At 65.7% G+C, this 27537-nt stretch overlaps 2 protein-coding genes across 2 annotated transcripts; both read left to right on the top strand.

Annotated features, from left to right (window-relative positions):
* The first annotated feature begins 4077 nt into the window (after positions 1-4077).
* Positions 4078-27101, top strand: MUC6 (mucin 6, oligomeric mucus/gel-forming). Its single transcript, XM_089914208.1, has 34 exons — positions 4078-4660; positions 4971-5157; positions 5869-6012; positions 6096-6491; positions 6776-7061; positions 7322-7384; positions 7572-7989; positions 8059-8185; positions 8480-8570; positions 8651-8760; positions 8934-9141; positions 9328-9450; positions 9868-9988; positions 10096-10234; positions 10321-10425; positions 10550-10622; positions 10711-10848; positions 11109-11270; positions 11349-11669; positions 11743-11992; positions 12071-12123; positions 12215-12324; positions 12789-12940; positions 13088-13229; positions 13317-13427; positions 13779-13964; positions 14041-14280; positions 14540-14696; positions 14881-15024; positions 15256-15318; positions 16268-16513; positions 16609-16836; positions 26411-26558; positions 26883-27101. The coding sequence occupies exons 1-34, from the start codon at positions 4104-4106 to the stop codon at positions 27058-27060; spliced, it is 6177 nt and encodes a 2058-aa protein (XP_089770334.1). The 5' UTR covers positions 4078-4103; the 3' UTR covers positions 27061-27101.
* LOC149748654 (uncharacterized) lies at positions 18985-24357 on the top strand. Its single transcript, XM_089914203.1, has 3 exons — positions 18985-19183; positions 20102-20596; positions 20911-24357. Exons 1-3 carry the CDS (start codon positions 18985-18987, stop codon positions 24351-24353), a joined length of 4137 nt encoding a protein of 1378 aa, XP_089770329.1. The 3' UTR covers positions 24354-24357.
* Positions 27102-27537: the final 436 nt, after the last annotated feature.

Genomic DNA, 27537 nt, shown 5'->3' with positions numbered 1-27537 from the left:
TCGGGAGGGGCCACTCCACCACCGTGGGGTCAGAGGTGCCCAGACTCAGGGTGGGGGGAGGATCATTCAGAGCACCGGGGCCAGGGGGCACCCCAGGTGCTGCCCAAAGAGCTGGGTCGAGCACTGCCTCCTGGGAGCACGTCTCCCCGACCCCAGCTATGCTCCCCCCTGGTGGGTGGAGCAGGTGGCCAGGCCCCCATCCCGCCGGAGCTGCCTGGGCAGCAGGTGAGCATCCAGCCCCAGGCCTGCTTTCCCAGCCCACCGTGGCTCAACCTGTCCCTCAGCCCCCTTGTTGTCCCCCCATCAGGCCCCAGCACAGGGCCAGGCACCTAAAATATACACAAAGGACCAGAGGCCCTGGCCAGGAGAGGGGTGGAGCTGAGCCTGTCCATGAGCACGGTTCCACCAAGCCTGTGGCAGTGACTCCCCCACCCCGGACCCCCTAACCTGTCCCAGGTCCAGTCCTATGCCTCAGCCCCCTCCTGCTGCCACAGCCATGAAGTCCTGTCCATCTGACAGCTACACGATGGGGCTGTGGGCAGCAGTCAGCACTGGGGCTGCCCTGCAGGGGTGGGGGGCAGCACACACCCCAAATCCGGGCCCAGGAATTTTGGGGGAGAGCTGGGGCCCAGGGGTAGGCGCTGGGGCTGGCAGGGAAGCCCTGGGCCCCCAGAGAAACGGCCCGCCCCAGCCTCTTGCAGCACCCTCCCTGGCTGCCCAGGCCCCTCGCCTGTGTCCCTGGCTCAGTGGCTTCACTTCTGCCCGGCAGCGTTGATCCCAGCAGCTCAGGATGGGGGTCTAGAAGGGCCAGCAAGAAGCAGGAGTTGGCCAAGGAGTGGACAGGAGGCCAGGGAGCTGCAGGTAAGGTGGCTGGGATGTGGCGGCGAGAGCCTGGGTCTCCCTCTCAGCCCTCACGTGGCCGGTCCCAGCTGGCTTCAGGGTGGGGGTCTCGAGGAAGGGGCTGCAGGAAGCTGGAAGCGGTGTGTAGGGCCCTCTTCCTGGACACTAGGCTCTGGGGCTGGGGGTAGGCTCAGAGCAGGCTTCGGCCAGGGCTCAGGCCCCCTCGGGCTCCCTGCCTCACGGCACCGGCCACACAGGCGGAGGGAGCGAGGGCAGACAATCACCCGTGTGTCCGGGGTTCCGCTCCCTGAGGCCGGCCAGCGGGACCGCTCCTGTCGCCCAGCCTGCAAGGGGACAATGGCGAACAACGGCCACACACATGCTTATCTCCCTGCCACCGTTTGCTCAGCGCATTCCAGCACCCCCAGGTCAGCAGACAACAATGCCATGCTCTGTGGTTTCCCGCCAAACCACTGTGTAGAAAGGGAAAAGGGGCCTCAGCCCCGCCTTGCTGGGAGGGAACAGGACCCGGGTGCCAGCAATGCTGAAAGGTCAGAGCTGTCCGCTAATTTCAGGACCTGGGCCGCCTGCGGTGACAGATCCTGGACCGCACGGCACAACTTTCCCAGGAAACTCAAACCAAGTCACACGCACACATACATGGGCCTCTGATCCAGGCCCCGGGGGCAGCCGATTGCAATCCAGTGACATCCCACACCAGCCAGGGCCACCCCTGCAACCCTCAGGCTGCTGGGAGGTGAGCCTGGGCCCCAACGAGGGAGCCCCTTGCCTGCCACAAGCCCCACCCCACCCAGGACACAGGAGTGTCCGGAGACCACAGTCTGCCCCACCTGTCCCCTGATGTGTCCCGAGGCGTGGGCCCCCTGCAGGTGCTGGGACACACGGAGAACAGTTGGACGGGCCCATGGGGGGAGGACCTGCTGGGAGACACCACAGCGCCCAACGTGCAGGGCACAGTCTGGAGAAGGGGACAGGGGAGGCTGTCAGAGGGGAGGGGAGGAGCCAGGGGACATCTGGGGGCCGTGTGCGGGACACCAAGGGCAGCCGACGCCAAGGCCCTGCGGTCGGGGCGCCTGCCGGGCAGGGGCTAAAGCAGCTGGGGACCCGGAAGGGTCAGGGCAGAGGGATGGAACGGGGGCCGTGAGAGAGAAAGGCTTGGGGCTTGATCCCACAGCCGGTCCCGGTGGCAGGGGACCTCTGGGGGACAGCCCCACCCGGCCCATTCTGGAGCCTCGAACTGCCCACCGTGGGCTGCACCCAGGCCCTGGGGATGGCTGTGTCTGGTGGGAGACGGCCCGGGTGGCCTGTCGGAGCGCTTGCCTCCCTGCTTGTCCCAAGGCCCGAGGGGCCGTCTCCCTGCAGCCCTACAGTGTGCTCACCCTCCCGGGGCTCTGGTCAGGGCTGAGGGCCCCACCCACCAGCCTTCCCTGGCCCTCCGTCTGGAGCTGCACGAGTCCCGCTGTGAGCAGGAGCTCCCCGAGGGCAGGGGGAGCCCCCACGGAGGCCCCTCGGCAACGCCCAGGCAGACGGCCACGTGAGCCCACTCATGCCCAGACCACAGGCCCCTTTCAGCACCATCCCTCCTGCAGGGACCCCGGCTGGGAGGGTCCGGGGTAGGGGCACCCAGGGGGGCCTCCCTGGGACGCCCTCTGCCCAGCCCTGCATTCCTAGGCCTGGGGTTCTCCGAACGGGGTGCCAAGAGCATCGTGGAGAAATGACAGAGAACAGGGTGCCCAGAACATCCCACCTGCCTGCCCGCCCCCCAGGGCTGAGGCACCCGCAGGCCAGCAGCTCGCCGAAAGCGGTTTCCTGTTAAAACAACTTTCTATTAAAACTAACATTTATTTAAGGTAAACACACAGCATCTTCTGTACCTCTGAGCCGGGAGCGGGTGGCCCCGCGGAGCTGGGCGGTCTGTGAGGTATGAGGAGGCCCCAGACACAGTCTCTGTGGAAGGAGCCCAGGTCCATGTGGGGCAGAACCGCCTCAAGAAGGCAGAAGCTCCCTGTGCCAGGCCCCCGGGGCTCCTACTCAGGGCCAGGATGCCCTGGAGAGGTCGGACCCGCCCTGTTCCCTGACTGCGAGACAGTCCCGTGGAAAATTCGAAACACCTGTGCCCCGACCCGCGCCTCACCCTGACCCTCACCCTCACCCTCACCCTGACCCCTCGCATTGCGGGCGTGTGAGCTGCCCGTGGACAAGTGCCCACCGGCCTCACCGGCCTCCCGCTCCCCAGGGTGCCTCCCCCAGGAGCCATGTTCTTCTGTCCTTCTCCCAGGGGGGTGTGGGCACAGCCCCTGCTTCTCTGCCTGAGCGGGCCGGGCACCCTGAGGCTGCACAGGAGATGCCCCCCCAAGGCTGCCCCATTCCTGCCGTGCCTGAAGCAAGCAGCTCAGAGCCATGTGGGTTCAGACAACCGTTAATTAGGGGCCCCGGGGCCCAGCAGGACCACTCTGCCCCTCCCACGACCCAAAGTCCCAGGCGGCCAGCTGAGAAGGGGGTCTCCAGCAACGAGCTGGCCAGCCAAGGCCCTGCACCCCAGGGATGTGGTGTCAGCCCCACAAGCTCCTCAGGCCTCCAGGGAGGCCTCCATCTGAGCCACAGGGCCAGTGGCCCATGCGTGAGCGCCCCCCAGCCGGGACCCCACCCCGAGGGGCAGAGTCTGGACTGGCTTGCCCTCCTCTGGAGAGTCCCTGCCACTGGGCAGTCTTTCCTCCCAAGGTGGGGGTGGGGGCCAGTGTGCGGGCACCTTGTAGGTGTCCTGGGTCCAGGTGAGGATGAAGCGCCCCCCAGAAGCTCTCTGTGTAGCACCCTAGAGGGGGTGCCCAGGCATCTCCCCCCACATGTCCTGGACAAGCACCCTCTCAGTCCCCAGGTGCCCACGCTGACTCTCTGGACCGACCCCCAGGGAGACCCCTGGCAATTGAGGTTTCACCGGAGATGTGTGCAGGGCCCCGGAGGGTGTGTGCCAGCCCCCTGCTCAGAGGTGAGTGACAACGGGGCCGCTGCCCGCTGAAGAATTTTCCAAAGGCCAGGTCCTGATAAAGCAGCGCCCCAGATCCTGTTTGGCCACCACTGGACTGGCTGGCCATGGCAATTACCGGACGGGAGCGTGGGGCACAAGCAGGCGGGGCGGGGCAGGGCCCCTGGCCCCTATATAAGGCGCCGGGGGAGGCCACTCCGGCCGCACAGGTGCAGCAGCCTGCCCAGTGCCCCGCGGTGGCCGCTGTCCTCTCCGCGCCATGCTCGGGCCCCAGCTGCTGCTGCTCCTCTCCTGCGGGGGTGCCCTGCTCAGCGCCGGTGAGTGGGGGGCTGCAGGCCGTGCACCAGGGTCGGCCAGACACCCTCAGAGGGCTCCTGCACGTGGGAAGTCCTCCCAGGCCTTCTCGCCTCTGCGGCTTGGCCGTGGGGACACTGATGAATGGGAATGGGAGGCGAAGCCAGGCCCAGGAGGCTTCTCCTCGCTCTGCAGCTGCCCCACACTTGCCGAGGCCCAGGTCTCCGCCGGCGGCCTCGGAGCCTGGCCCAGCCCGTGGGAATCAGAGGGGACGGGCAGTCTCCTCCACAGTAGTGGGTGCGGCAGACGTGGGCGTGCGAGGCAGGGACAGTGCTGGGGCCTCAGCGCTCAGAGCCTGGCCCTGTCGCTCTCCCCGCTGGGCCCTGGGTCCCGAGATGCCTCTGGGGGTCCCCAAGGGGCAGCCAGAGGGCGTGAAGGGGTCCTTGTGGGCCTTGAAGTCCAAAAACTCAGGGAGACACCCCGGCTCCACTGGGTCCTGGCTGCGAACAGACACACCACGAAGTGGGCTCTGGGCCTCAGTTTCTAGGTCTGTATGAGTGCGGGCGATGCCTCCCTTTTGTGTGGCTGCCGTGAGGACTGAAGACCTGGGAGGCTGGAAGGGGCCGCCCCACCCGAGTGCCCCCAGCCTCACCCATCAGGCTGTTGGGACGGGGGTCCCCTTCCTCCTCCCCCAGGTCCCTTCGGCCAACCAACCCAGGCACAGGAGATGCCGCAGGCCTAGGAGGCTCTCACCCCAGCCCCGCCCCACAGGAGGGGCCAGCCCCAAGGGGTGTCCAATGGCCCAGGGGAAGCCCCTTCCTGCTGACTGCAGGCACCCGCCCCAGAGCTCCGGTCACCAAGCCAGCGGGACTCCTCCTGCCTGCCTCCTAGGTCCTTGCCCCACTGCCCGCTCCTTGGCGGCCCCAGAGCCCCACCAGCCTCAGCTAGCAGCCAGGGAGAAGCGCCAGGCCTGCCGTCTGGCCATGGCCCAGGCGCTGGGGGCAGACTGGGGGCTCCGAGTAGAGCAGGCCTCCCCTGGGCCCGTTCCACCCCTTGCCTCCCACGAAGCCCCTTCCCCACCCCCCAGACCCCAGCTTTCCCACCAGGGGTGGTTCTGAGCACTCAGGACCCCTGCCCATCCAAGGCCGCCTCCCTGGGCCCATCCCTCGCCCTGGGGACCCCCAGACCTGGACCCAGAACCAGGGCGAGGAGGGAGGTGTTCGGGAGCCAGTGGGGCGGGGTGTAGGCCAGCAGGTGTAGTGAGGGGCATGGCTTTGGGGAGCCATGGGGGTCCAGGCTGTGAACGCTGCACGGGGCCGGGGCGGGGCCTCTCCACGTTTCAGCAAACACCCTTTGAGCACCGATTCCGTGCTGGCATGGGGAGGCGGGGAGCGAGAGACAGGCCCTGCCCTCCTGGACCAGAGGCCTCAAAGCACAAGTTCAGAGACATCAGGATCTTGGGGGCTGGGGATTAAGGGACAGAGGCCCCTGAGCCAGGCCAGGGTTGACCCAGAATGGGCAGGGCAGGCAGTGCTGCCAAACGTGCAGGAGGAACAAACAGCGTGTGCCCCAGCCACCACAGGGCGCATCCAGGGGCTGAGAAAGGCCAGGGGCGGCGGACCGGCCCACCCTGCAGGCCCCGCAGGTCCCAGCCAGGGAGCTGAGCGCAGTGGGAAGCTCAGACAGTCCTAGGCGAGGAGCAGTGACGCCGCTGGGGGGCTGTCGTTCAGCCAGTGGGGCCGCAGGGCCGGGCGGGGACCAGGCAGAGCCGAGGACCGGAGCGCAGCGAGCTCGGGAGGCTGGTGCTGGGTGACAAGGCGAAGCACGGGAGGAGCCGCTGCGAGTGGGCACCTGGGAGTGGCCCTTGGGGAACAGTGGGCGCGACTCTAGGCATCGGGGGGCCAGTGATGAGGCGAGGAGGGGCCCCAGGCGTGGACGGGCGTGGTGGGCACTGCAGAGGAAGGCGGCCAGGTGTCACCTCCCGCCCGGCCTGGGGACCCTGTGCCTGCTCCCTGGCGTCACCCAGAGAAACAACACCAGCAGCGACCAGCACCGTGACTCGGGAGGTCAGTGTCACCCAGGAAGGCACAGACCCCGGGGAAAAGGGGGCGAGGCGGGGAGCAGCAGGGACGGGACCCCGGGGGCCGCATTCAGCGATGACTCTGCCGCCCGCCGGCGCTGGGCCTCATCTCCCACGGGGCCCACGGGGCCGCAGGGAGGACTGCAGCAGGGCAGGGAGAGGGGAGGTGAGGCTGGGCCCGTGCCTCCTGCCCCGACAGTCGCCTCAAGCAGCGTCACCGGGCATTTCTCCGGCAACGGCCAGAGCGCCGGGAAGCTGACAGGGAGGAAGGAAGCAAAGAAACAGCCCCTTTTAGGGCCCAGAAGAGGGAGGAGTCCTCCGCGGGCCTCAGCCTCACTCAGCCTCTGAGCTGGTGGCAGAGCTCGCACAGACCCCAGAGGGAGTGGACCCGAGGGGGGCTGGGCTGGGAACTCGGCGGGTGTAGCCTGACAGCGGCACGCCGCCGGCCAAGTCACCCACAGACGCCCAGGCACCCCTGCCCAGCTCTCCCTGGCCCTCCCGCCGCTTGCAGACCACCGAACCCCTCTGGGCTCAGGGCTCCTCACCCCCACCTGCAGCTACTACCCCCCATGAGGACCACACGGGAGCCCACTGGGAGCCAGCGCAGCCAGGAGCCCCTTTATCACACGCCACCTGCGTGCGCGGCGCACGGGCTTCTCTGGGGAGCCAGCCAGTGCCTGGAGCCCGGCGGGCAGACCTGCAGGTGCCACGGGACAGACGACGCCACGGACAGCCGGGGCCCTGCTCGCCCAGCCCTGAGCCCCACTCTCGGAACCCCATCTCCCCAGGGACCTCCCGGCTCCCAGAGCCTGCGGCCGCCCCCCACTCACTACCCTTCCACGCGTGCGTGTGCCTGGGGGCGGGGCCTCATCCCCACCGTGTCCCCAGCCCCAGCAGGTGACAGCTCAGAGAGGTCCCTCTGAGGCAACCAAAGGAAAGGACGGCGGGGACGGCGGAGCTTGTGCAGCCCAGGAGCAGCCCTGCTGGCACTCCCCGCACTCCCTGCCGTGCCCCGGGCCTGGCTCACCCGAAACACGCTGCCGGCCACGGCCCTCGAGCAGAGCTGGGCAGCCCCACACTGACCGCGGGCTCTGTCCACGCAGGTCTGGACGACAGCTCCTTGGTGCCCCCAGGCCTCCGGAGGCTGAAGGACTCCCCGCAGACAGGTGAGGGTCACGGCAGCCCCCTGTCCCCGTGTCCACCGGCCATGGCCCTGCTACAGGGTAGCCGTGTCTGGTGTTTCCACAAGGGCCCCCAGCTATGGAAGAGCCTCAGACCACCCTCCCCTGGGGGAGACAAGCCCCTGCTGCCCCCTGCTGGATGGGGGCTAAGCTGCAGCTTCACGTGCCACAGACCCCAACCACAACAGAGGCCTGTGCTCCCGTAGGCAGGGGATGGGTGTGGGGCGCGGGACCCTTCTCCCGCCCACCCTAGGAGGGCCTAGAAATTGGGAGGCCTCTTGTCTGCCAGTGTGGGCTCCCCGGGGCCCCAGACCTGCCCCACCCGAGACCCCGCCCGCTCCCTCCACAGCTCCAGACAGGGGCTGGTGCTCCACGTGGGGGCCCGGTCACTTCACCACCTTCGACGGCCACACATATGACTTCTCGGGGACCTGCAACTACATCTTTGCGGCCATGTGCAAGGATGCCTCATCCACCTTCGGCGTGCAGCTACGGCGAGGGCCGAGCGGGAACATCTCCCGGGTCATCGTGGAGCTGGGGGCCTCTGTGGTCACTGTGCAGAAGGCGGTCATCTCCGTCAAGGACGTGGGGTAGGCTGCAGAGTCGGGCCGGGCGGCTGGGGCCCCGAGGGGCGGCCGCTGACTGCTGTCACCCTGCAGGGTCGTCAGCCTGCCCTACACCAGCAACGGGCTCCAGATCACACCCTTCGGCCAGAGCGTGCGGCTGGTGGCCAAGCAGCTGGAGTTGGAGCTGGTGGTCATGTGGGGTCCAGGCGCCCACCTCATGGTGAGGACGCGGCAGGGGACTGGGCGGCAGAGCTGCCCTCCTGGGGATTGGGGCCCTGAGCCCGGCCAGGAGCCTGGTCTTTTTGTTGGCTCAGTTCCCTCCAGCGAGCACGAATGGAGGTCCCCTGGGAGGAGCCGGGTGGACAGACCCTGGGGTGGCATGGCGCCAGGACCCTCCCCGTGAGGGGTGCTCTGGGCCACTGGAGCAGGCGTGAGCAGCTTCCGAGGGGTCCTGGGGCCCTGGGAGTCCTGTGCGCCTCCCTGCCCACCCGACGGCGGTGCCCGACCCCTCCAGGTCCTGGTGGAGAAGAAGCACATGGGCAAGATGTGTGGGCTGTGTGGGAACTTCGACGGCGAGAAGGCCAATGAGTTTCTGAGCGAGGACGGTAGGTGGGGGGAAGTGGTGGGGAGACCCCTCTGTGGCCCAGCAACCATGGTGCTGACCCTGCCCCACCCCTCACCCCAGGGCAACTCCTGGAACCCCCTAAGTACGCCGCCCTCCAGAAGCTGGATGACCCCAACGAGATCTGTGCCTATGAGGCCATCCCCAGCCCCCGGGTCCCGCAGGCAGAGAACGTACGTGAGGCGGTTGGGCTCCCCGGGGCCAAGGGGGCCCTTCAGCCAGGGTGGGGTCGGCTCACGGGATCTGGCAGGGTCCTGAGGCCAACGACACCCCCAGACTGCCAAGTCACACGCGTGGTGTGGGATGTGGCCTTGACCCCTATGACCCTGAGTGTCCCTGTGCCCAGGCCCAGACCTGCATCCAGTTGCTGACCCTGGTGTCCCGCGAGTGCAACGTGCCCAAGGAGCCCTTCCTGCTGAGCTGCCAGGCGGACATGGCCACGTGTGCCCAGCCCGGCCGGCACCACTGCAGCTGTGCCACGCTATCCGAGTACTCGCGCCAGTGCAGCATGGCCGGCCAGCCCGTCAACAGCTGGCGGGGCCCTGGCCTCTGTTGTGAGTCCTGGGGAGGGTCGGGGGGAGGGCCAGGGCCCCAGACACGATGCCCCCAATCTCCCCTTGTTTGAGAGACAGAGAAGACCCAGGTGGAGGAGGGGCTGGCCTGAGTCCTCGGCCAGGGTCGGGTGGGTGGCCAGGCCCTGGGCGCCCGACCCCTCTCACGAGGGCCACACGGGCCTGCAGCTGTGGGCCAGTGCCCAGCCAACCAGGTGTACCGGGAGTGCGGCAAGACCTGTGTGCAGACCTGCTCCAACCCGCGGCACAGCTGCTCCAGCTTCTGCACCTTCGGCTGCTTCTGCCCGGAAGGTGAGGACAGCTGCTCTCCCAGGACCCTTGGAAAGGAGCCTGGAGACAGGGCATCCGCTCCGCCCACACCCATGCTCGGAACCCCCAGACACTCTGCGGGTACTTGGCCCAGGGAGGGCTCTGCCTTCACGGTGTTCACAGACGCCCCGGGCCACAGCCGCATGTGCCAGTCAGCAGGGAGTAAGGTGGTGGGCAGAGGCGGGGTTTGCGCTGGACAGGGCCCGCTGCCCAATGAGGAGCGGCACCTAGCACGAGAGGGCGGGAGGCGGCGAGGCAGGCGGGGCTGAAGGCGGAGGCTCTCCTGGGGCACCCCCAGCCCCCTCCCCCCGGGCGGGACAGGGTTGGGGAGGAGCTGCCCAGCAGGAGGGCGGGAGGGGTCTCCGCGCCCTGCAGCCCCAGGAAGCCCCTCTCCCGCAGGTATGGTTCTGGACGACATCTCCAAAAACCACAGCTGCGTGCCTGTCCCCCAGTGCCCCTGCATGCTCAGCGGAGTAGTCTTCGCCCCTGGGGAGGTCACGACAGCCGCCTGCCAGACCTGGTGAGCGCAGGGCAGCAGGAGAGGCGTGCAGGCAGGCTGGGGGCAGGGAGGGGGATGCAGCGGCCTCAGCCCTGGGGGCCATCTGGGTCACGCCTCCTCGCCCACAGCCGGTGCTCTGGGGGCCGCTGGGAGTGCGTGGAGCAGCCCTGCCCCAGGCGCTGTGCCCTGGAGGGCGGCTCCTTCGTCACCACATTCGATGCCAGGCCCTACCGCTTCCACGGCACCTGCACCTACATCCTCCTCCAGGTAGGACGCAGCCTCCGCCTGGGGGCCGCCACGGCGGGTCGCCATGACAGCCCGGGCCCCCTGTGCTGAGCCGCCCCTCCTCCCAGAGCCCCCAGCTCCCCGACGGGGGCTCGCTCATGGCCGTGTACGACAAGTCTGGGTACTCGCACTCGGAGACATCGCTGGTCGCTGTCATCTACGTGTCCAGCCAGGTGAGGCCACCCCGCCTGCCACCTGTGCCCACCCGGGGCCCCAAGCAGATGCGCCCCAGCTCCCCCTCCACCCTGCCTGGCCCCAACTCCCAGCCCCCTGTAACTCAGCCACACCTCCCCGCAGGACAAAATTGTGATTTCTCAGGACGAGGTGATCACCAACAACGGGGACACCAAGTGGCTGCCGTATGAGACTCGTACGTCCTCAGCTCCCCCCCCCAGCACCCGGGGCCTCACGAGCCCGCTCCCAAAGCAGGCCGCCTGCTGAGGCCCCTATCCCCTCAGGCAACATCACGGTCTTCAGGCAGACATCCACCCACTTGCAAATGGTCACCACCTTCGGGCTGGAGCTCGTGATCCAGCTGTGGCCGTTGTTCCAGGTGTACATCACTGTTGGGCCCCAGTTCAGAGGCCAGACCAGAGGTGAGTCCCTGCCCCGGCTGCCCCGTCCCCGCCCAGCTCGGCCACTCCAGAAGAGGAGGGGCCCAGCAGAGCCCTGCACTGACCCAGGGTGTCGGGCACTCACGGCCCAGGCCAGCTCCAGCTGGCCGGCTGGTCCTCCCAGGGGTGTAGCCAGCCATGGCCTCTCGCCCGGGGTGTGGTTAGGGGAGAAGACAGGCTTTGGGGAGGGCGGGGCAGGACAGGGGCATGGGCCAGTCCACCCTCACGTCCGGCCGGCCCAGGGCTCTGCGGCAACTTCAACGGGGACACGACGGACGACTTCACGACCAGCATGGGCATCACCGAGGGCACCGCCTCGCTCTTTGTGGACTCCTGGCGGGCAGGGAACTGCCCAGCCGCGCGCGAGCGTGAGACCGACCCCTGCTCCATGAGCCAGCTCAACAGTGAGTGCCATCCAGGAGGGCTGCGGGGTGGGCGGGAGGCCCCGACGGACCGCTGACCCACGCCGGCCTGCCCCCCAGAGGTGTGCGCGGAGACCCACTGCGCAGTGCTGGTGAAGAAGGGCACGGTGTTCGAAAAGTGCCATGCCGCCGTGGACCCCAAGCCCTTCTACAAGGTGGGCGGCCCCGTGGGCAGCGGGGGCGGGGGGTGGCGCAGGGGGCACCCTCGGGGTCCTGGGTGGGCACCCACGGCCCCTGTCTGCCCACAGAGGTGCGTGTACCAGGCCTGCAACTACGAGGAGACCTTCCCGCACATCTGCGCCGCCCTGGGCGACTACGCCCTCGCGTGCACCTCACGGGGCGTCCTGCTCCAGGGCTGGAGGAGCAGCGTGGACAACTGCAGTGCGTATGGGCCGGCGGGGCTGGTGCCACCCACCACACCCCCGCACCGGGCCTGACTCCAGGTCCCCCGCAGGCACCCCTTGCACAGGCAACCAGACGTTCAGCTACAACAGCCAGGCCTGTGACCGCACATGCCTGTCTCTGTCCGACCGCGAGGTCGAGTGCCACCCCAGCGCTGTGCCCGTGGACGGCTGCAACTGCCCCGAGGGCACCTACCTGAACCACAAGGCTGAGTGTGTGCGTGAGGCCCAGTGTCCCTGCCTCCTGGACAGCTCCAAGTTCATCCTGGCCGACCAGTCCACCATGGTCAATGGTGTCATCTGGTGAGCGAGGGGTCCAGAGGGTGGCCGCCCGGCCTGCAGCCCAGCCCAGGCGGCGCTCACCGGGCCTCTCTCCTGCAGCTACTGCGTCAACGGGCGGCTGAGCTGCCCAGCACAGCCTCAGATGCTCTTGGGTACGTAGCTGTAGCCGAGGCTGGCGGAGCTGGACTGTGGGTGCCTCGGCCCCTCTGGGCCCGCCTCACCCCATGCCCCTTGTCTCTGCAGCAACCTGCTCGGCCCCCAAGACGTTCCAGTCCTGCAGCCAGTCCTCAGAGGACAAGTTCGGGGCAGCCTGCGCTCCCACCTGCCAGATGCTAGCCACCGGCACCCCCTGTGTAAGACCAGGTGGAGCGAGGGCAACTGTGCTCCGCGGAGGGCAGGCTCCACTGCCCGGGGTGCCGGGGACACCCTGGGTTAGACGTTCCCACGGCAGACGCCCCGACATCTTCTCCTTGGCCCACAAGAAGAGTCCCACAGACCCCTCACGAAAGGCGGGCCATGCTCCATCCCCACCGTCCCATGATGCGCGTGACCGGTGGCGTGGCCGCCGGGTGTGCTCCTTTGTGGGCTCCCTGAGGACCGTGGGCCCTGCCAGCTTGGGGTGAGGGTACACCAGCCCAGCCATGCCTCAGAGGTGATGCCCCTCAGAGAGGGGCAGCTGTGCTAAGGGAAGGCCCAGAGCAGGACGGACGCAGGGAGCAGGTCTGGGGAGAACGCTGGAGAGTCTCAGAAGGTCCCAGGGCTGCGGCGGCAGCAAGCAGGGCCACCCTCCAGGGGCCACTGACCCTCCCCCCTGCAGGTGCCCACCAAGTGTGAGCCTGGCTGTGTCTGTGCCAAGGGGCTCTACGAGAACGCCGGCGGACAGTGTGTGCCCCCCGAGGAGTGCCCGTGCGAGTTTGCAGGCGTCTCCTATCCCCAGGGCGCCGAGCTCCACACGGACTGCAAGAGCTGGTGAGCCACAGCCCTACCCACAGACCTGGTGGCCCAACTGTCCTTAAGCCCTTGGGGCGGGCAGGGGCCCCTACCAACCCATGAGGTCAGGGTCCTACGGGGGTGCCTGTGCCCCGGTCACCCCAGAATGCCCTGCTCCTCCCACAGCAACTGCTCCAGGGGGACGTGGACGTGCCGGCAGAGTGCCCGCTGCCCATCCACCTGCACCCTCTACGGGGAGGGCCACGTGGTCACCTTCGATGGGCAGCGCTTTGTGTTCGATGGCAACTGCGAGTATATCCTGGCCACAGTGAGTGCTGGCCTGGGCCACAGGGGGGGCCATGGGGGGCCCAGGGGTCCACAGGGCCGGCTCCTCCTCAGCGCCATCTCCCCACAGGACAGCTGCGGTGCCAGCGACTCGCAGCCCACCTTCAAGATCCTTACAGAGAATGTCGTGTGTGGGAGGTCGGGCGTCACCTGCTCACGGGCCATCAAGATCTTCCTGGGGGTGAGCAGGCGGGTGGCCTTCCCAACCTCCCCCCAGGGCCCCAGGGCCTGGCCTCTCGGGGCCCTCACGGCCCTGTGCCCTGGCCTCCACGCCCACATCACAGGCAGCAGTGTCCCCGGAACTGGACCACCGTACAGCAGGTAGGGGTTCTCCCACAAGCCTGACCCTCAGTCCTCGACACAGTTTCCAGCATGTTCTGGAACCTTCTGCCAACAGAAGGCTCTAGAGGGCAGACCCCCCAGGCCAGGGCTGGCCCTGCCATGGAGAGCTCAGGCCGGGAGGCAGAGCCCAGTGGCATTTAGTGGCCACCCAGGACGTGGGCAGGCATCCTGTGACAGCCGCACCCCACAGGGCCTGTCCATCATGCTGGCGGATAGGAACTACACAGTCAGCGGGGAGGACCCCGTCGTGCACTTCCGGGTCAAGGCCAGCTCCATGCACCTGGTGCTGGACGCCACCGTCAGCAGCACGTACAACCTGACCCTCATCTGGAACAAGCACATGACCGTCTTCATCAAGATCACCCGTGCCTCCCAGGTACCGCCGCCCCTGCCCCACAGCCCCAGGGAGTGGTGAGGCCCTGCTTGCGGCCGCCTGACACCAGCCCCCGCAGGGCGCCCTCTGCGGCTTGTGCGGCAACTACAACGGGAACATGAAGGACGACTTCCAGACACGCAGCAAGTACCTGGCGTCCAGCGAGCTGGAGTTCGTGAACTCCTGGAAGGAGAGCCCGCTGTGCGGGGACACCACCTTCACGCAGGACCCCTGCAGCCTCAACACCTTCCGTCGCTCCTGGGCTGAGCGCAAGTGCAGCATCATCAACAGCCAGACGTTCGCCGCCTGCCACGGCCAGGTGCCCCCCCCGTGCCCGTCCTACCCTGGCCGGCGCCCCGGGCTCAGCGGCCAAGCCGTCAGGGCCAGGTGCCCCCCCAGTGCCCGGTACTACCCTGGCCGGTGCCCCGGGCTCAGCGGCCAAGCCGTCAGGGCCAGGTGCCCCCCCAGTGCCCTGTGCTACCCTGGCCGGCGCCCCGGGCCCAGCGGCCAAGCCGTCAGGGGAGGGCTAGCCGGGAGGAGCCTGGCCCCGCCCTGATGCTGAGGGCCGGCCCCCGCAGGTGTACCACCTGCCTTACTATGAGGCCTGCGTGCGCGACACGTGTGGGTGTGACACCGGCGGGGACTGCGAGTGCCTGTGTGACGCTGTGGCCACCTACGCCAAGGCCTGCGTGGACAAGGGCGTGTGCGTGGACTGGCGGTCCCCAGACTTCTGCCGTGAGTCCCACTCCTGCCCAAAGGCCTCTGCAGGGCCACAGGCGGAATGTCCGGCTGCAGCGCTTCCCCCGGGCAGGGGGCGGGGGGCAGGCAGCACCCCCAGGGAGGCAGAGGCACCCTGAGCCCACTGGCAGGTGCGGGCTCCCGGGCCAGCTCTGCCGCCTGACGGTGCCCTTCCCCACAGCCATCTACTGCGACTTCTACAACACCCACACGCAGGTGGGCGGCGGCAAGTACCAGTACGCCCAGGAGGCCAACTGTACATGGCACTACCAGCCGTGCCTCTGCCCCGCGTCGCTGCGGAGCTTCCCGGGGACCAACATCGAAGGTACTGGGCGCAGAGAAGGAGACGGGAGGAGGGGAAGGCCTGGAGGGATTGGGACTGCTGGCGGGTGGGATGTGGGGGTGTGTCTGACAGTGGGGACCCAGGCAGGCACCTGCGCCTGGGGATCGGGGGAGCGGCCAGGAGAGCCGGGGCTGGGGGGGCGACCAGGCCTGGGGAAGAGGGGTTTCTGGCTCTGGACACTGAGGTCTGGCTCTTCTCTGCACACCCCCTCAGGCTGCTACAACTGCTCCCAGGACGAGTACTTCGATCACGACAAGGGGATGTGCTTGCCATGCAGTAAGCTCAGTCCACTGCCCAAGACCCCCCACGCCCCCGCCCAGAGCTCGCAGCTCCTGCCCAAACCTCTGGCCAGCCTCCCAGCACCCCCACTCCCCAGGGGCACAGCCAGAGACACAGGGAAAGGGATTGGCCCTCGCCTCCCTTCCCCTCCCCAAACATCCACTCACCCAGCCTGCGGCCACAGGGCACACCCAGGCCCCGCCAGCCTGCTGGGGTGTGTGGGTGCAGAGCAGGGACCTCCTGGGGTTCAGCAGCAGGCAGCCCAGTGGGCACTGGACACTACCTGCAGCTACCCTTGGGCAGCACCCCGGCTGGCCCCTCCACTCCCTGCCAGGCCATCGGTGCAGAGGTGGGAGGAGGGGGGAGAAGACGGGGAGCAGGGGTCCCAGCACTTCTGCGGTAGCTCCATCCCCCGTGTCCTCTGCCTCACACCCTGGGGACACAGCTGAAGGCTCTGAAGGGCCCAGGCAGGCGGAGATGGGGCGGGGAAGCAGCACCCCCAACCGCCCCTCCTCTTGCTGCGTCATCACCCACCGTGCCACTGCCCACGGCAGGTGACTGCACACATGCAAGGTGCCGAGGTGAAGCAGGCTCTCTCCCGGGGCTCCTTCCCGGCTCCACCAGCCAGGCTGCAGCCAGCCCAGCCTGTGTCTGTCCGCCCAGTGGCCGCAGCCAGGCTTGCGGGTGTGGGGCGGGGCAGGGTGTAGCTGCGCTGGCCCTGGGCTGCTCGGCACGGTGGGGGCGGCAGGTGCTGACCAGGAAGTCAGACGGGAGGGGCTCGGTAGGCCCCACTGGGCCCTGCGGCCTGGCCACCAAGCAAAGCGGGGCCAAAGGACACACGCCCTGCCAGGAGCCCCCACTGCCATGAGGGCCGCTGCCCGGCCCGCGTGGCTCGGGGGCCCAGCAGGGAAGCGAAGGGCTCCTCCCAAAGGGTGTGCCAGAGCAGCTCCCTACCCCACAACAACAGCATGTGTGCCACACTCAGGCTTCCACAGCACGGAAATCAGGCCCACCACAGCCGCGGCCAGCACCACAGTGACCCCCAGCACCACTGGGCTGAGCTCCACCAGACCCTTGCCAAGCTCCCCGGCCACACCTGAGGCCCCGATCCAGACACCCAGCCTTCCGGCCACGCCAACGGCCACAGCCACAGCCCCCACCACCCAGACACAACCAACAGTCCCCTCAGGAGGTAGGGCACCCGGGCCAGGGCCCCAGGGTGGGTGGGGAAGCACCCGTGGCAGTGCGGATGGGGCTGAAGGGGATGTCGGGCGCTGTTCCCTGCAGATTCACCTCGAACCACCTCCACTGCCACCACACGGGCCACATCGGTGCCGGCCACCACGGCCACTCGAAGGCCAACAGCCACGGCACCCACCGTGACCCAAGCCACAACACAGCCCACAGGATCCTCCCACGACACAGCCACACGGTCCACAGCTCGGTCCACAGCGCGAACCACAGCAGCCCCGCCAACCCCGGCAACATCAGGGACCTCCACAGTGTCGCCCGCAAGTAAGCATGCCACCACTGCCTGTCCCCACAGAGGGGCCTCAGCGGGGCAGCCCCAGTGCCCAGCCCAAGCTGTGAGGGGCCGCGTGGAAGACAGCAGCCTTGGGCCACCCCCACGACCACACAGGACCAGCTCAGGCCCGAGGGAGGCAGCAGCCTGCCTGACTCAGCACGCTCCTCTTTGCACATCTCCCCCGCCACGGTACCCAAGCACCCATCCACCACGGCCACCCCCACCAAGGGAATCCACAGGCCCCAGAGGATGCCAGGGCTCCAAAAGTCCCCTGACCCAAGTGCAGGCCCCAACTCTGGGGCAGGGCCCCAAACCTCCGATTACCCTGACAGCAGGCGAGAAGAGAAGCCCTTTCCCAAGGCTAGTGGCAGGGGAGCCATGCAGGGATAGCCGAGCCCACCTGAACAACGGCCGCCCTGAGAGTAGCGTTGAGGGGACAGAGCCATGCAGGGCTGCCGGGGAGGGACCCCAAAGCCCACTACAAGCAGCTAAGAGGCAACAAGGGTCCACAGAGAATGCCGGGGTGGGGCTTGGGAAAGGAACGAGATAGTCAATCAGAAAACTCCTGGACACACCACCAGGGACACACAGAAGCCACATGTGAGGAGGACGATGTGGAAGGTGTGGGTGATGAATGAGTCACACCCAAAGGCAGGGTAACGAGGAGGAGTGAACTGACCACCACTGTTTTCTACAGCATTCTCAACACACCGCTGGACCCCTGAAAGCTCTGTCAGCCAGGAGACACAGCAGACGGACCTCCCACGGCCCCCGGAGAGCACCACAGGCCACAGCACAATGCACACCAGTCCACGGTCAAGAGCCACCACTGCTAGGGCCGAGGCAGGCACCAGTCACACCACACACTCTGCATCCAACCCCCTAACACACACCGCCACGGCCACACCCCCCATGCCACACACCCCTTCCACCACTCACTCCACCCCCACCCTTTCTGTCCCCACTACCACCCACACAACAGCTCCGCCCACGGGAACACCCTTCTGGACTGCCACCACCTACCCCACCCCATCACACCCACAGACGCTTCCCACCAACATGTCAACATCTGTCACCTCCTTGGTGGCTCCAACCTCTCACCGAGTCACCACGTCAACAGAGTCCCACGCTACCTCCTCCAGCCCGAAGCCAACTGGCACCCCACCCACATCGACACATGTTCCTGTCACAGAAACAGAGCCTACACCCACAGCCCCGCCACTGACCAAGACCACAACAGGGACCACCACACCCACAGCCCCGCCACTGACCAAGACCACAACAGGGACCACCACACCCACAGCCCCGCCACTGACAAAGACCACAACAGGAACCACCACTCCCACAGCCACACCACGGACAAAGACCACAAGAGGGACCACCACACCCACAGCCCCGCCACTGACAAAGGCCACAAGACGGACCGCCACACCCACAGCCCCACCACTGACAAAGACCACAACAGGGACCACCACACCCACAGCCCCGCCACTGACAAAGACCACAACAGAGACTGCCACACCCACAGCCCCACCACTGACAAAGACCACAACAGGGACCACCACACCCACAGCCCCGCCACTGACAAAGACCACAACAGGGACCGCCACACCCACAACCCCGCCACTGACAAAGACCACAACAAGGACCACCACACCCACAGCCCCGCCACTGACAAAGACCACAACAGGGACCGCCACACCCACAGCCCCGCCACTGACCAAGACCACAACAGGGACCACCACACCCACAGCCCCACCACTGACAAAGACCACAACAGAGACTGCCACACCCACAACCCCACCACTGACAAAGACCACAACAGGGACCACCACACCCACAACCCTGCCACCGACAAAGACCACAACAGGGACCACCACACCCACAGCCCCACCACTGACAAAGACCACAACAGGGACCACCACACCCACAACCCTGCCACCGACAAAGACCACAACAGGGACCACCACACCCACAGCCCCACCACTGACAAAGACCACAACAGGGACCGCCACACCCACAGCCACACCACTGACAAACACCACAACACAGACCTCCACACCCACAGCCACACCACTGACAAAGACCACAACAGGGACCACCACACCCACAACCCTGCCACTGACAAAGACCACGACATGGACCACCACACCCACAGCCCCACCACTGACAAAGACCACAACAGAGACTGCCGCACCCACAGCCACACCACTGACAAAGACCACAACACAGACCTCCACACCCAGAACAACACCACTGACAAAGACCTCAACAGGGACCACCACACCCACAACCCTGCCACTGACAAAGACCACGACAGGGACCGCCACACCCACAGCCCCGCCACTGACAAAGACCACAACAGGGACCGCCACACCCACAGCCCCGCCACTGACAAAGACCACAACAGGGACCGCCACACCCACAGCCCCACCACTGACAAAGACCACAACAGAGACTGCCGCACCCCCAGCCCCGCCACTGACAAAGACCACAACAGGGACCACCACACCCAGAACATCACCACTGACAAAGACCTCAACAGGGACCACCACACCCACAACCCTGCCACTGACAAAGACCACGACAGGGACCGCCACACCCACAGCCCCGCCACTGACAAAGACCACAACAGGGACCGCCACACCCACAGCCCCGCCACTGACAAAGACCACAACAGGGACCGCCACACCCACAGCCCCGCCACTGACAAAGACCACAACAGGGACCGCCACACCCACAGCCCCGCCACTGACAAAGACCACAACAGGGACCACCACACCCACAGCCCCGCCACTGACAAAGACCACAACAGGGACCGCCACACCCACAGCCCTGCCACTGACAAAGACCACAACAGGGACCACCACATCCACAGCCCCACCACTGACAAACACCACAACAGGGACCGCCACTCCCACAGCCCCGCCACTGACAAAGGCCACAAGATGGACCGCCACACCCACAGCCCCACCACTGACAAAGACCACAACAGGGACTACCACACCCACAACCCTGCCACCGACAAAGACCACAACAGGGACCACCACACCCACAGCCCCACCACTGACAAAGACCACAACAGAGACTGCCGCACCCCCAGCCCCGCCACTGACAAAGACCACAACAGGGACCACCACACCCAGAACATCACCACTGACAAAGACCTCAGCAGGGACCACCACACCCACAACCCTGCCACTGACAAAGACCACAACAAGGACCACCACACCCACAGCCCCGCCACTGACAAAGACCACAACAGGGACCACCACACCCACAGCCCCGCCACTGACCAAGACCACAACAGGGACCGCCACACCCACAGCCCCACCACTGACAAAGACCACAACAGAGACTGCCACACCCACAACCCCACCACTGACAAAGACCACAACAGGGACCACCACACCCACAACCCTGCCACCGACAAAGACCACAACAGGGACCACCACAGCCCCACCACTGACAAAGACCACAACAGGGACCGCCACACCCACAGCCACATCACTGACAAAGACCACAACACAGACCTCCACACCCACAGCCACACCACTGACAAAGACCACAACAGGGACCACCACACCCACAACCCTGCCACTGACAAAGACCACGACAGGGACCACCACACCCACAGCCCCACCACTGACAAAGACCACAACAGAGACTGCCGCACCCCCAGCCCCGCCACTGACAAAGACCACAACAGGGACCACCACACCCAGAACATCACCACTGACAAAGACCTCAGCAGGGACCACCACACCCACAACCCTGCCACTGACAAAGACCACAACAAGGACCACCACACCCACAGCCCCGCCACTGACAAAGACCACAACAGGGACCACCACACCCACAGCCCCGCCACTGACCAAGACCACAACAGGGACCGCCACACCCACAGCCCCACCACTGACAAAGACCACAACAGAGACTGCCACACCCACAACCCCACCACTGACAAAGACCACAACAGGGACCACCACACCCACAACCCTGCCACTGACAAAGACCACAACAGGGACGCACCACAGCCCCACCACTGACAAAGACCACAACAGGGACCGCCACACCCACAGCCACATCACTGACAAAGACCACAACACAGACCTCCACACCCACAGCCACACCACTGACAAAGACCACAACAGGGACCACCACACCCACAACCCTGCCACTGACAAAGACCACGACAGGGACCACCACACCGACAACCCTGCCACTGACAAAGACGACAGGGACCGCCACACCCACAGCCCCGCCACTGACAAAGACCACAACAGGGACCACCACACCCACAGCCCCGCCACTGACAAAGACCACAACAGGGACCACCACACCCACAACCCTGCCACCGACAAAGACCACAACAGGGACCACCACACCCACAGCCCCACCACTGACAAAGACCACAACAGAGACTGCCGCACCCCCAGCCCCGCCACTGACAAAGACCACAACAGGGACCACCACACCCACAGCCCCGCCACTGACAAAGACCACAACAGAGACCGCCACACCCACAACCCTGCCACTGACAAAGACCACAACAGGGACCGCCACACCCACAGCCCCGCCACTGACAAAGACCTCAGCAGGGACCACCACACCCACAACCCTGCCACTGACAAAGACCACAACAGAGACTGCCACACCGACAACCCTGCCACTGACAAAGACCACAACAGGGACCGCCACACCCACAGCCACACCACTGACAAAGACCACAACAGGGACCACCACACCCACAACCCTGCCACCGACAAAGACCACAACAGGAACCACCACACCCACAGCCCCACCACTGACAAAGACCACAACAGAGACTGCCGCACCCCCAGCCCCGCCACTGACAAACACCACAACAGGGACCACCACACCCAGAACATCACCACTGACAAAGACCTCAACAGGGACCACCACACCCACAACCCTGCCACTGACAAAGACCACGACAGGGACCACCACACCCACAGCCCCGCCACTGACAAAGACCACAACAGGGACCGCCACACCCACAGCCCCGCCACTGACAAAGACCACAACAGGGACCACCACACCCACAACCCTGCCACTGACAAAGACCACAACAGAGACTGCCACACCCACAATCCCACCACTGACAAAGGCCACAAGACGGACCGCCACACCCACAGCCCCGCCACTGACAAAGACCACAACAGGGACCGCCACACCCACAGCCCCGCCACTGACAAAGGCCACAAGATGGACCGCCACACCCACAGCCCCACCACTGACAAAGACCACAACAGAGACTGCCGCACCCCCAGCCCCGCCACTGACAAAGACCACAACAGGGACCACCACACCCAGAACATCACCACTGACAAAGACCTCAACAGGGACCACCACACCCACAACCCCGCCACTGACAAAGACCACAACAGGGACCACCACACCCACAGCCCCGCCACTGACAAAGACCACAACAGAGACTGCCGCACCCAGAACATCACCACTGACAAAGACCACAACAGGGACCACCACACCCACAGCCCCGCCACTGACAAAGACCACAACAGGGACCACCACACCCAGAACATCACCACTGACAAAGACCACAACAGGGACCACCACACCCACAACCCTGCCACTGACAAAGAACACAGCATGGACCACCACACCCACAGCCCCGCCACTGACAAAGACCACAACAGGGACCACCACACCCACAGCCCTGCCACTGACAAAGACCACAACAGGGACCACCACACCCACAGCCCCACCACTGACAAAGACCACAACAGAGACTGCCGCACCCCCAGCCCCGCCACTGACAAAGACCACAACAGGGACCACCACACCCACAGCCACACCACTGACAAAGACCACAACAGAGACTGCCGCACCCCCAGCCCCGCCACTGACAAAGACCACAACAGGGACCACCACACCCACAGCCCCACCACTGACAAAGACCACAACAGAGACGGCCGCACCCCCAGCCCCGCCACTGACAAAGACCACAACAGGGACCACCACACCCACAGCCACACCACGGACAAAGACCACAACACAGACCGCCACACCCACAGCCCCGCCACTGACAAAGACCACAACAGGGACCACCACACCCAGAACATCACCACTGACAAAGACCACAACAGGAACCGCTACACCCAGAACCCCGCCACTGACAAAGACCACGACAGGGACCACCACACCCACAGCCACACCACTGACCAAGACCACAACAGAGACTGCCACACCCACAACCCTGCCACTGACAAAGACCACAACAGGGACCGCCACACCCACAGCCCCGCCACTGACAAAGATCACAACAGGGACCACCACACCCAGATCCCCACCACTGACAAAGACCACAACAGGAACCGCTACACCCAGAACATCACCACTGACAAAAACCACGACAGGGACCACCACACCCACAACCCCACCACTGACAAAGACCACAAGAGGGACCACCACACCCACAGGCCCGCCACTGACAAAGACCACAACAGGGACCACCACACCCACAGCCCCGCCACTGACAAAGACCACAACAGGGACCACCACACCCACAGCCCCACCACTGACAACGACCACAACAGGTACCATCACACCCACAGCCCCGCCACTGACAAAAACCACAACAGGAACCACCACACCCAGAACCCCACCACTGACAAAAACCACAACAGGAACCACCACATCCACAGCCCCGCCACTGACAACAACCACAACAGGTACCACCCAAGCCCAGAACTCAGTCAGCACAGTACTACCACAAAGCTCTAGCTTTAGCTCTACATTATCTTCTCCATCTCCTCTAAACCCAAGCCAAAGTCCTTTCACCACTTCTGTTTCTGTGTCGAACCTTCCACATTACCCCTCGTCTTCATCCAGCACCTCCACTCTCTCCTCCCTGCCCACTACTTCCTCTCTTCCTTCTCACGTGTCCTCACACACCACTCCTCCTTTTATATCATATTCCCCATCACCTTCGGCAGTTTCCACTTCACAGAGCATCCCAACCGCTAGTTCAGCTCCGCACAGCCCTTCCCCCTCTGCACCCATGACCATATCACATACAGCCCCCCTGTCTGCCAGCCGCTTTTCCCCAGCCACCATCGTGTCCGTCAGGCCCTCCCTCTCACCCCCATCCTCTCCCACGCTGTCCCCTCTCCCCACTCCCAGTACCATGGTCCTGTCTACATCCCAGACCACAGCCAGCAAGCCCACCTCCTCAGCTCTGTCCTCTCGGTCCACTACCTCAAAGTTCACCTCTCTCACGACCCGAGCCCCCACGCAGGGCCTCCTGTCTTCTACCCTGGGAGTGACAGCCATCCCAAATTCCCCAGCCACCAACCTCACCACCAGACAGCCAAGTACCACCGGGCTGCCGGCCAGCGTATTCCTGACCGGCTCCATCACTGCGCATGGAAGCTCCTCCTTTCCCACTGCCGGGTCCTCTTCCACCAGGGGCCAATCCATCTCCTCTCTCGTCACATCTCTACCCAGCTCTCCAGGTGAGTGACATCTCTGCAGCCACCTCATGACCTGTGGTGCACGCTTCTTCTCAGTCTTGTCTCTCCACTCTGGACAATACTCTGGGTCACTCCCATGGGATCTCCGCCTTTTCTTGTCCCCTCACATTTCCTGATGACCCTATGGGCACTGCCTCTCGGCCTCTGCTCCCACCTCTGCTGCACCCCATCATGGCCTGCACACACCCACAGAGGCTGGCCCAGCCCTTGCAGCAGGTGTGTCTCCTTTCCTCCCCCTAAAGCCTTCACTTCCCTTGCCTGGGGATGGCCAGGCAGTGCAGGGCACTGAGCAGACTCGGGGTCGGGCACAGCCTGGGGGAGCCGCAGCTTGGCCTCTGACCAGCCCTGGAGTGCCATTCCAGGCCTCTGAGCTTTGGTGCTTCAGCTGTGTCCTGGGGGTGTCTAGAAGGACAGGGCCCCCACCAGCAGGCAGTGGCCAAGTCACATCTCCCCCAACCCCCTCTCCAGCCTGTCCTCTGCTGTATGTTGCTTACATGTTCTCGGGGTCTCTCCTCACCCTTTCCTGGCCAGGTCCCAGATCCTTTCTCCCCTCTTCTCAGGGCACAGCTCCAGTGAATTCCAGTCTGGCCTAAATGGGCACCTGGCCTCTCCCAGGTGGCCCCCTTCCCCACCTCAGGGCCTGACTGTCCTGCACCTGCCTCCCTCAGCCTCCCACCCCTCCACGTCCCTACTGCAGTCCTGGCCTCCCTTTGAGGTGACCCCCCTCAGCAGCCTTCCACGGCAACCCTCTGCAGAGCTCAGAAGGACCTTGAGTTTCAACTCTCGCAACCCTCCCCCCGGTTGCAGAAAGCAGGCACGCGCCTCACCCCAGGTGATCGTCGGGGCCCGAGCTGGGACTAGCGGCCGGGGCGCCTGCACTCCAGGGTTGGCACCCACCCAGGTCTCAGTGCTGCAGGTGCCTCCGGCTCTGCTCTACCTTCCTGCCCCAGGCCTGCCTAAGCCCACCCTGTCCTCCAAGGACACCCCCTCCCCTGCACGGCACCCGTCCCCTGGAGCGGGCTCCCCTCTCACACCCCCAGCCTTCCCCCAGCAGGACTGTCCACCACTGCAGGACGGTATTGAAAAAAAAAGTGTTTTCTCTTGTGGGACAAGAACTGGGTGGAGACTGCCCAGGAAGAGGCGACCCAGGGCGTGGGGCGAGGGAGCAGGAGAGCAGGAGGGGAGGAGGGCTGGGGGCAGTGGGAGCCACAGGGAAGACCCCCGTGGCCGCCAGGCCTCTTGTCCCACCTCCAGTGGAAAAGCAGGGCAGGCTCGAGGCCACAGGGAGGCCTTGGAAGGGGGCAGGTGGGAAGGCAGGAGAGACTGTGCAGGCTTTGCTTTCTCACTCAAGTCCCACTGGCAGTTTCTAACGGCAGCAATGCTCTGCCAGCTGTCAGGGCACCCGCTACAGTCTGTCCACTGGGACAGATGCAGGACGGAGCTCACAGCCAGGCCCACAGCCCTGCAGGGAGCTCTTGTGATGCCAAACGTGCCCTCAGGGGATGCTGACATCCTACCCCATCCCTACCGCAGGTACTGAGCCCAGCAGACCAGAAACACCTGTGCCCACAGGTTGGCGTCAGGCCAGGAGGGGAGGTGGAGAGGGAGGCTGGGGCCAGTGCTGGGAATCTGCCTCGTCCTCTGAGAAAACCCTTGACCCTGGGGGACTCCCAGTGTAGCCAACTTTCAGGAGGAAAACACACAGTGAGAGACTTGCTATCAGGCTTTGTTCCCATGCAAAGCCATGAGGTCTGAGCTCAGTGGGGCTCGGACAAGGGGAGATGGCCTGGGGCAGGGGCTCAAGTGCAGGGTGGGGGCCCAGGGAAGACGCCACCGTGGGCACTAACGTGCTGGCGGCGCCCACACGGCCGCACCCAGATCATCTAAGCTGTCAGGCAGCTGGCAGCCTTCCCTTGGTGGCGCCGGCACTATCCACCGTGCCACAGGAAAAGGGGTTTAAAAACCCGAGGCCCAGAGCCATGTATGTCAGTTCCTGCCCTTGAGAGGGCCAGGTGCGGAGCCCCCAGAGGCCACACCTGTCCTCCAGCCCCACCACAGGGCCACCATCTGACGCCTGCCTCTCGGCTCCCAGGGACCTGCAGCGTGAGGGAGTTTGAGGAAGAGATCACTTACCAGGGGTGCACGGCCAACGTGACGGTGACCCGCTGTGAGGGCGTCTGCGCCTCCTCGGCCAGGTGAGCTGTTGGCCCCGTGCGGCCCTTGTCCAGGTCCCGGACTTGGAACCCGCCCTGCTCGACAGAGGCGCTCCCAGTGGGAGCTGGGGAAGATCCCCCGAGAGGTCCCGGCCCAGGCAGCATGCTGCCCCATCGGGTGGCCCCGGCCCGCACCCACCTCCACCACACCTGCCGGGAGCCGGGGAGGTCAGTGATGCAAGGCCAGCCCCGACGCGAAGGCGCAGCCTGGGACCCTGGTCCACCTCTCCGAGCGACCGGGGAGGGGCAGGAGCGCTCCCGAGGCCGCCGGCCTGACCTGCGCTCCCCGCCACCGCTCCTCCGCAGCTTCAACACTGACACCATGCGAGTGGACACCAACTGTAGCTGCTGCCGCCCCCTCAGCTCCCAGGAGAAGCAGCTCGTGCTGCCCTGCCCGGACCCCAGGGTGAGGGGGCGGCAGCTGACGCTCACGCTGCAGCTATTCAGCAGATGCACGTGCCGCTCCCAGCGCTGCGGAGACTAGAGACCTGGCCCCGGGAGTGAGGACCGAGCCGCGCCGCCGGCACCCGCTCACCCCGACCCACTGTGCCCAGCAGCCCCTTTCCTAGGCACAGGGCATGGCCTCAAAGAGCCCTCAGATGCAGCTCACCCGGGCATCTGAAGAGAAAGGGGCTGCAGGCGGGGGTCCTGCAGACCCTAAACCCAGCAGGCTGCACTGGGGCTGCCAGCCTCGGGATTGCACAGGGCACTGCCCACCGCCCAGCCACACAGCCTCCCGGCCTTCGAAGGCAGCCTCCCAGTCCTGCTGGGACCAGAACCCCACCCCCGGTGGCAGGAGTGAGGAAGGCTGCTGCAGAGGGGATTCCTGGGGAGACAGGGGCCGCCCAAGCAGAGAAGGGTGGGGGAGAGGCTCGGGTCACAGCGAGGAGAGGGGCCCTGCAGTCGGGGAAGGGAAGGGAGAGGCAAGCGTCACCGCCTGCCCACCAGCAAAGCTCACCCT

The sequence above is a fragment of the Delphinapterus leucas genome, chromosome 7, assembly GCF_059928025.1.
Source record: "Delphinapterus leucas isolate spDelLeu-1000000601 "Yukka" chromosome 7, BTC_Dleu_Yukka2, whole genome shotgun sequence".
NCBI lineage: Eukaryota > Metazoa > Chordata > Mammalia > Artiodactyla > Monodontidae > Delphinapterus > Delphinapterus leucas.
This window is presented reverse-complemented; position numbering and strand designations above follow the sequence as displayed.

What these genes read in the sequence shown, in the direction of transcription:
- MUC6 (XM_089914208.1), top strand. Translation starts at nt 4,104, where the DNA reads ATGCTCGGGCCCCAGCTGCTGCTGCTCCTCTCCTGCGGGGGTGCCCTG. An exon ending in GAGCAGCGTGGACAACTGCA is followed by an intron (nt 11,670 to 11,742) that starts GTGCGTATGGGC and finishes GGTCCCCCGCAG; the next exon opens with GCACCCCTTGCACAGGCAAC. An exon ending in AGATCACCCGTGCCTCCCAG is followed by an intron (nt 13,965 to 14,040) that starts GTACCGCCGCCC and finishes CAGCCCCCGCAG; the next exon opens with GGCGCCCTCTGCGGCTTGTG.
- LOC149748654 (XM_089914203.1), top strand. Translation starts at nt 18,985, where the DNA reads ATGGACCACCACACCCACAGCCCCACCACTGACAAAGACCACAACAGA. An exon ending in CAGGGACCGCCACACCCACA is followed by an intron (nt 19,184 to 20,101) that starts GCCCCGCCACTG and finishes CCACTGACAAAG; the next exon opens with ACCACAACAGGGACCACCAC. An exon ending in CACCACTGACAAAGACCTCA is followed by an intron (nt 20,597 to 20,910) that starts GCAGGGACCACC and finishes AGACCACAACAG; the next exon opens with GGACCGCCACACCCACAGCC.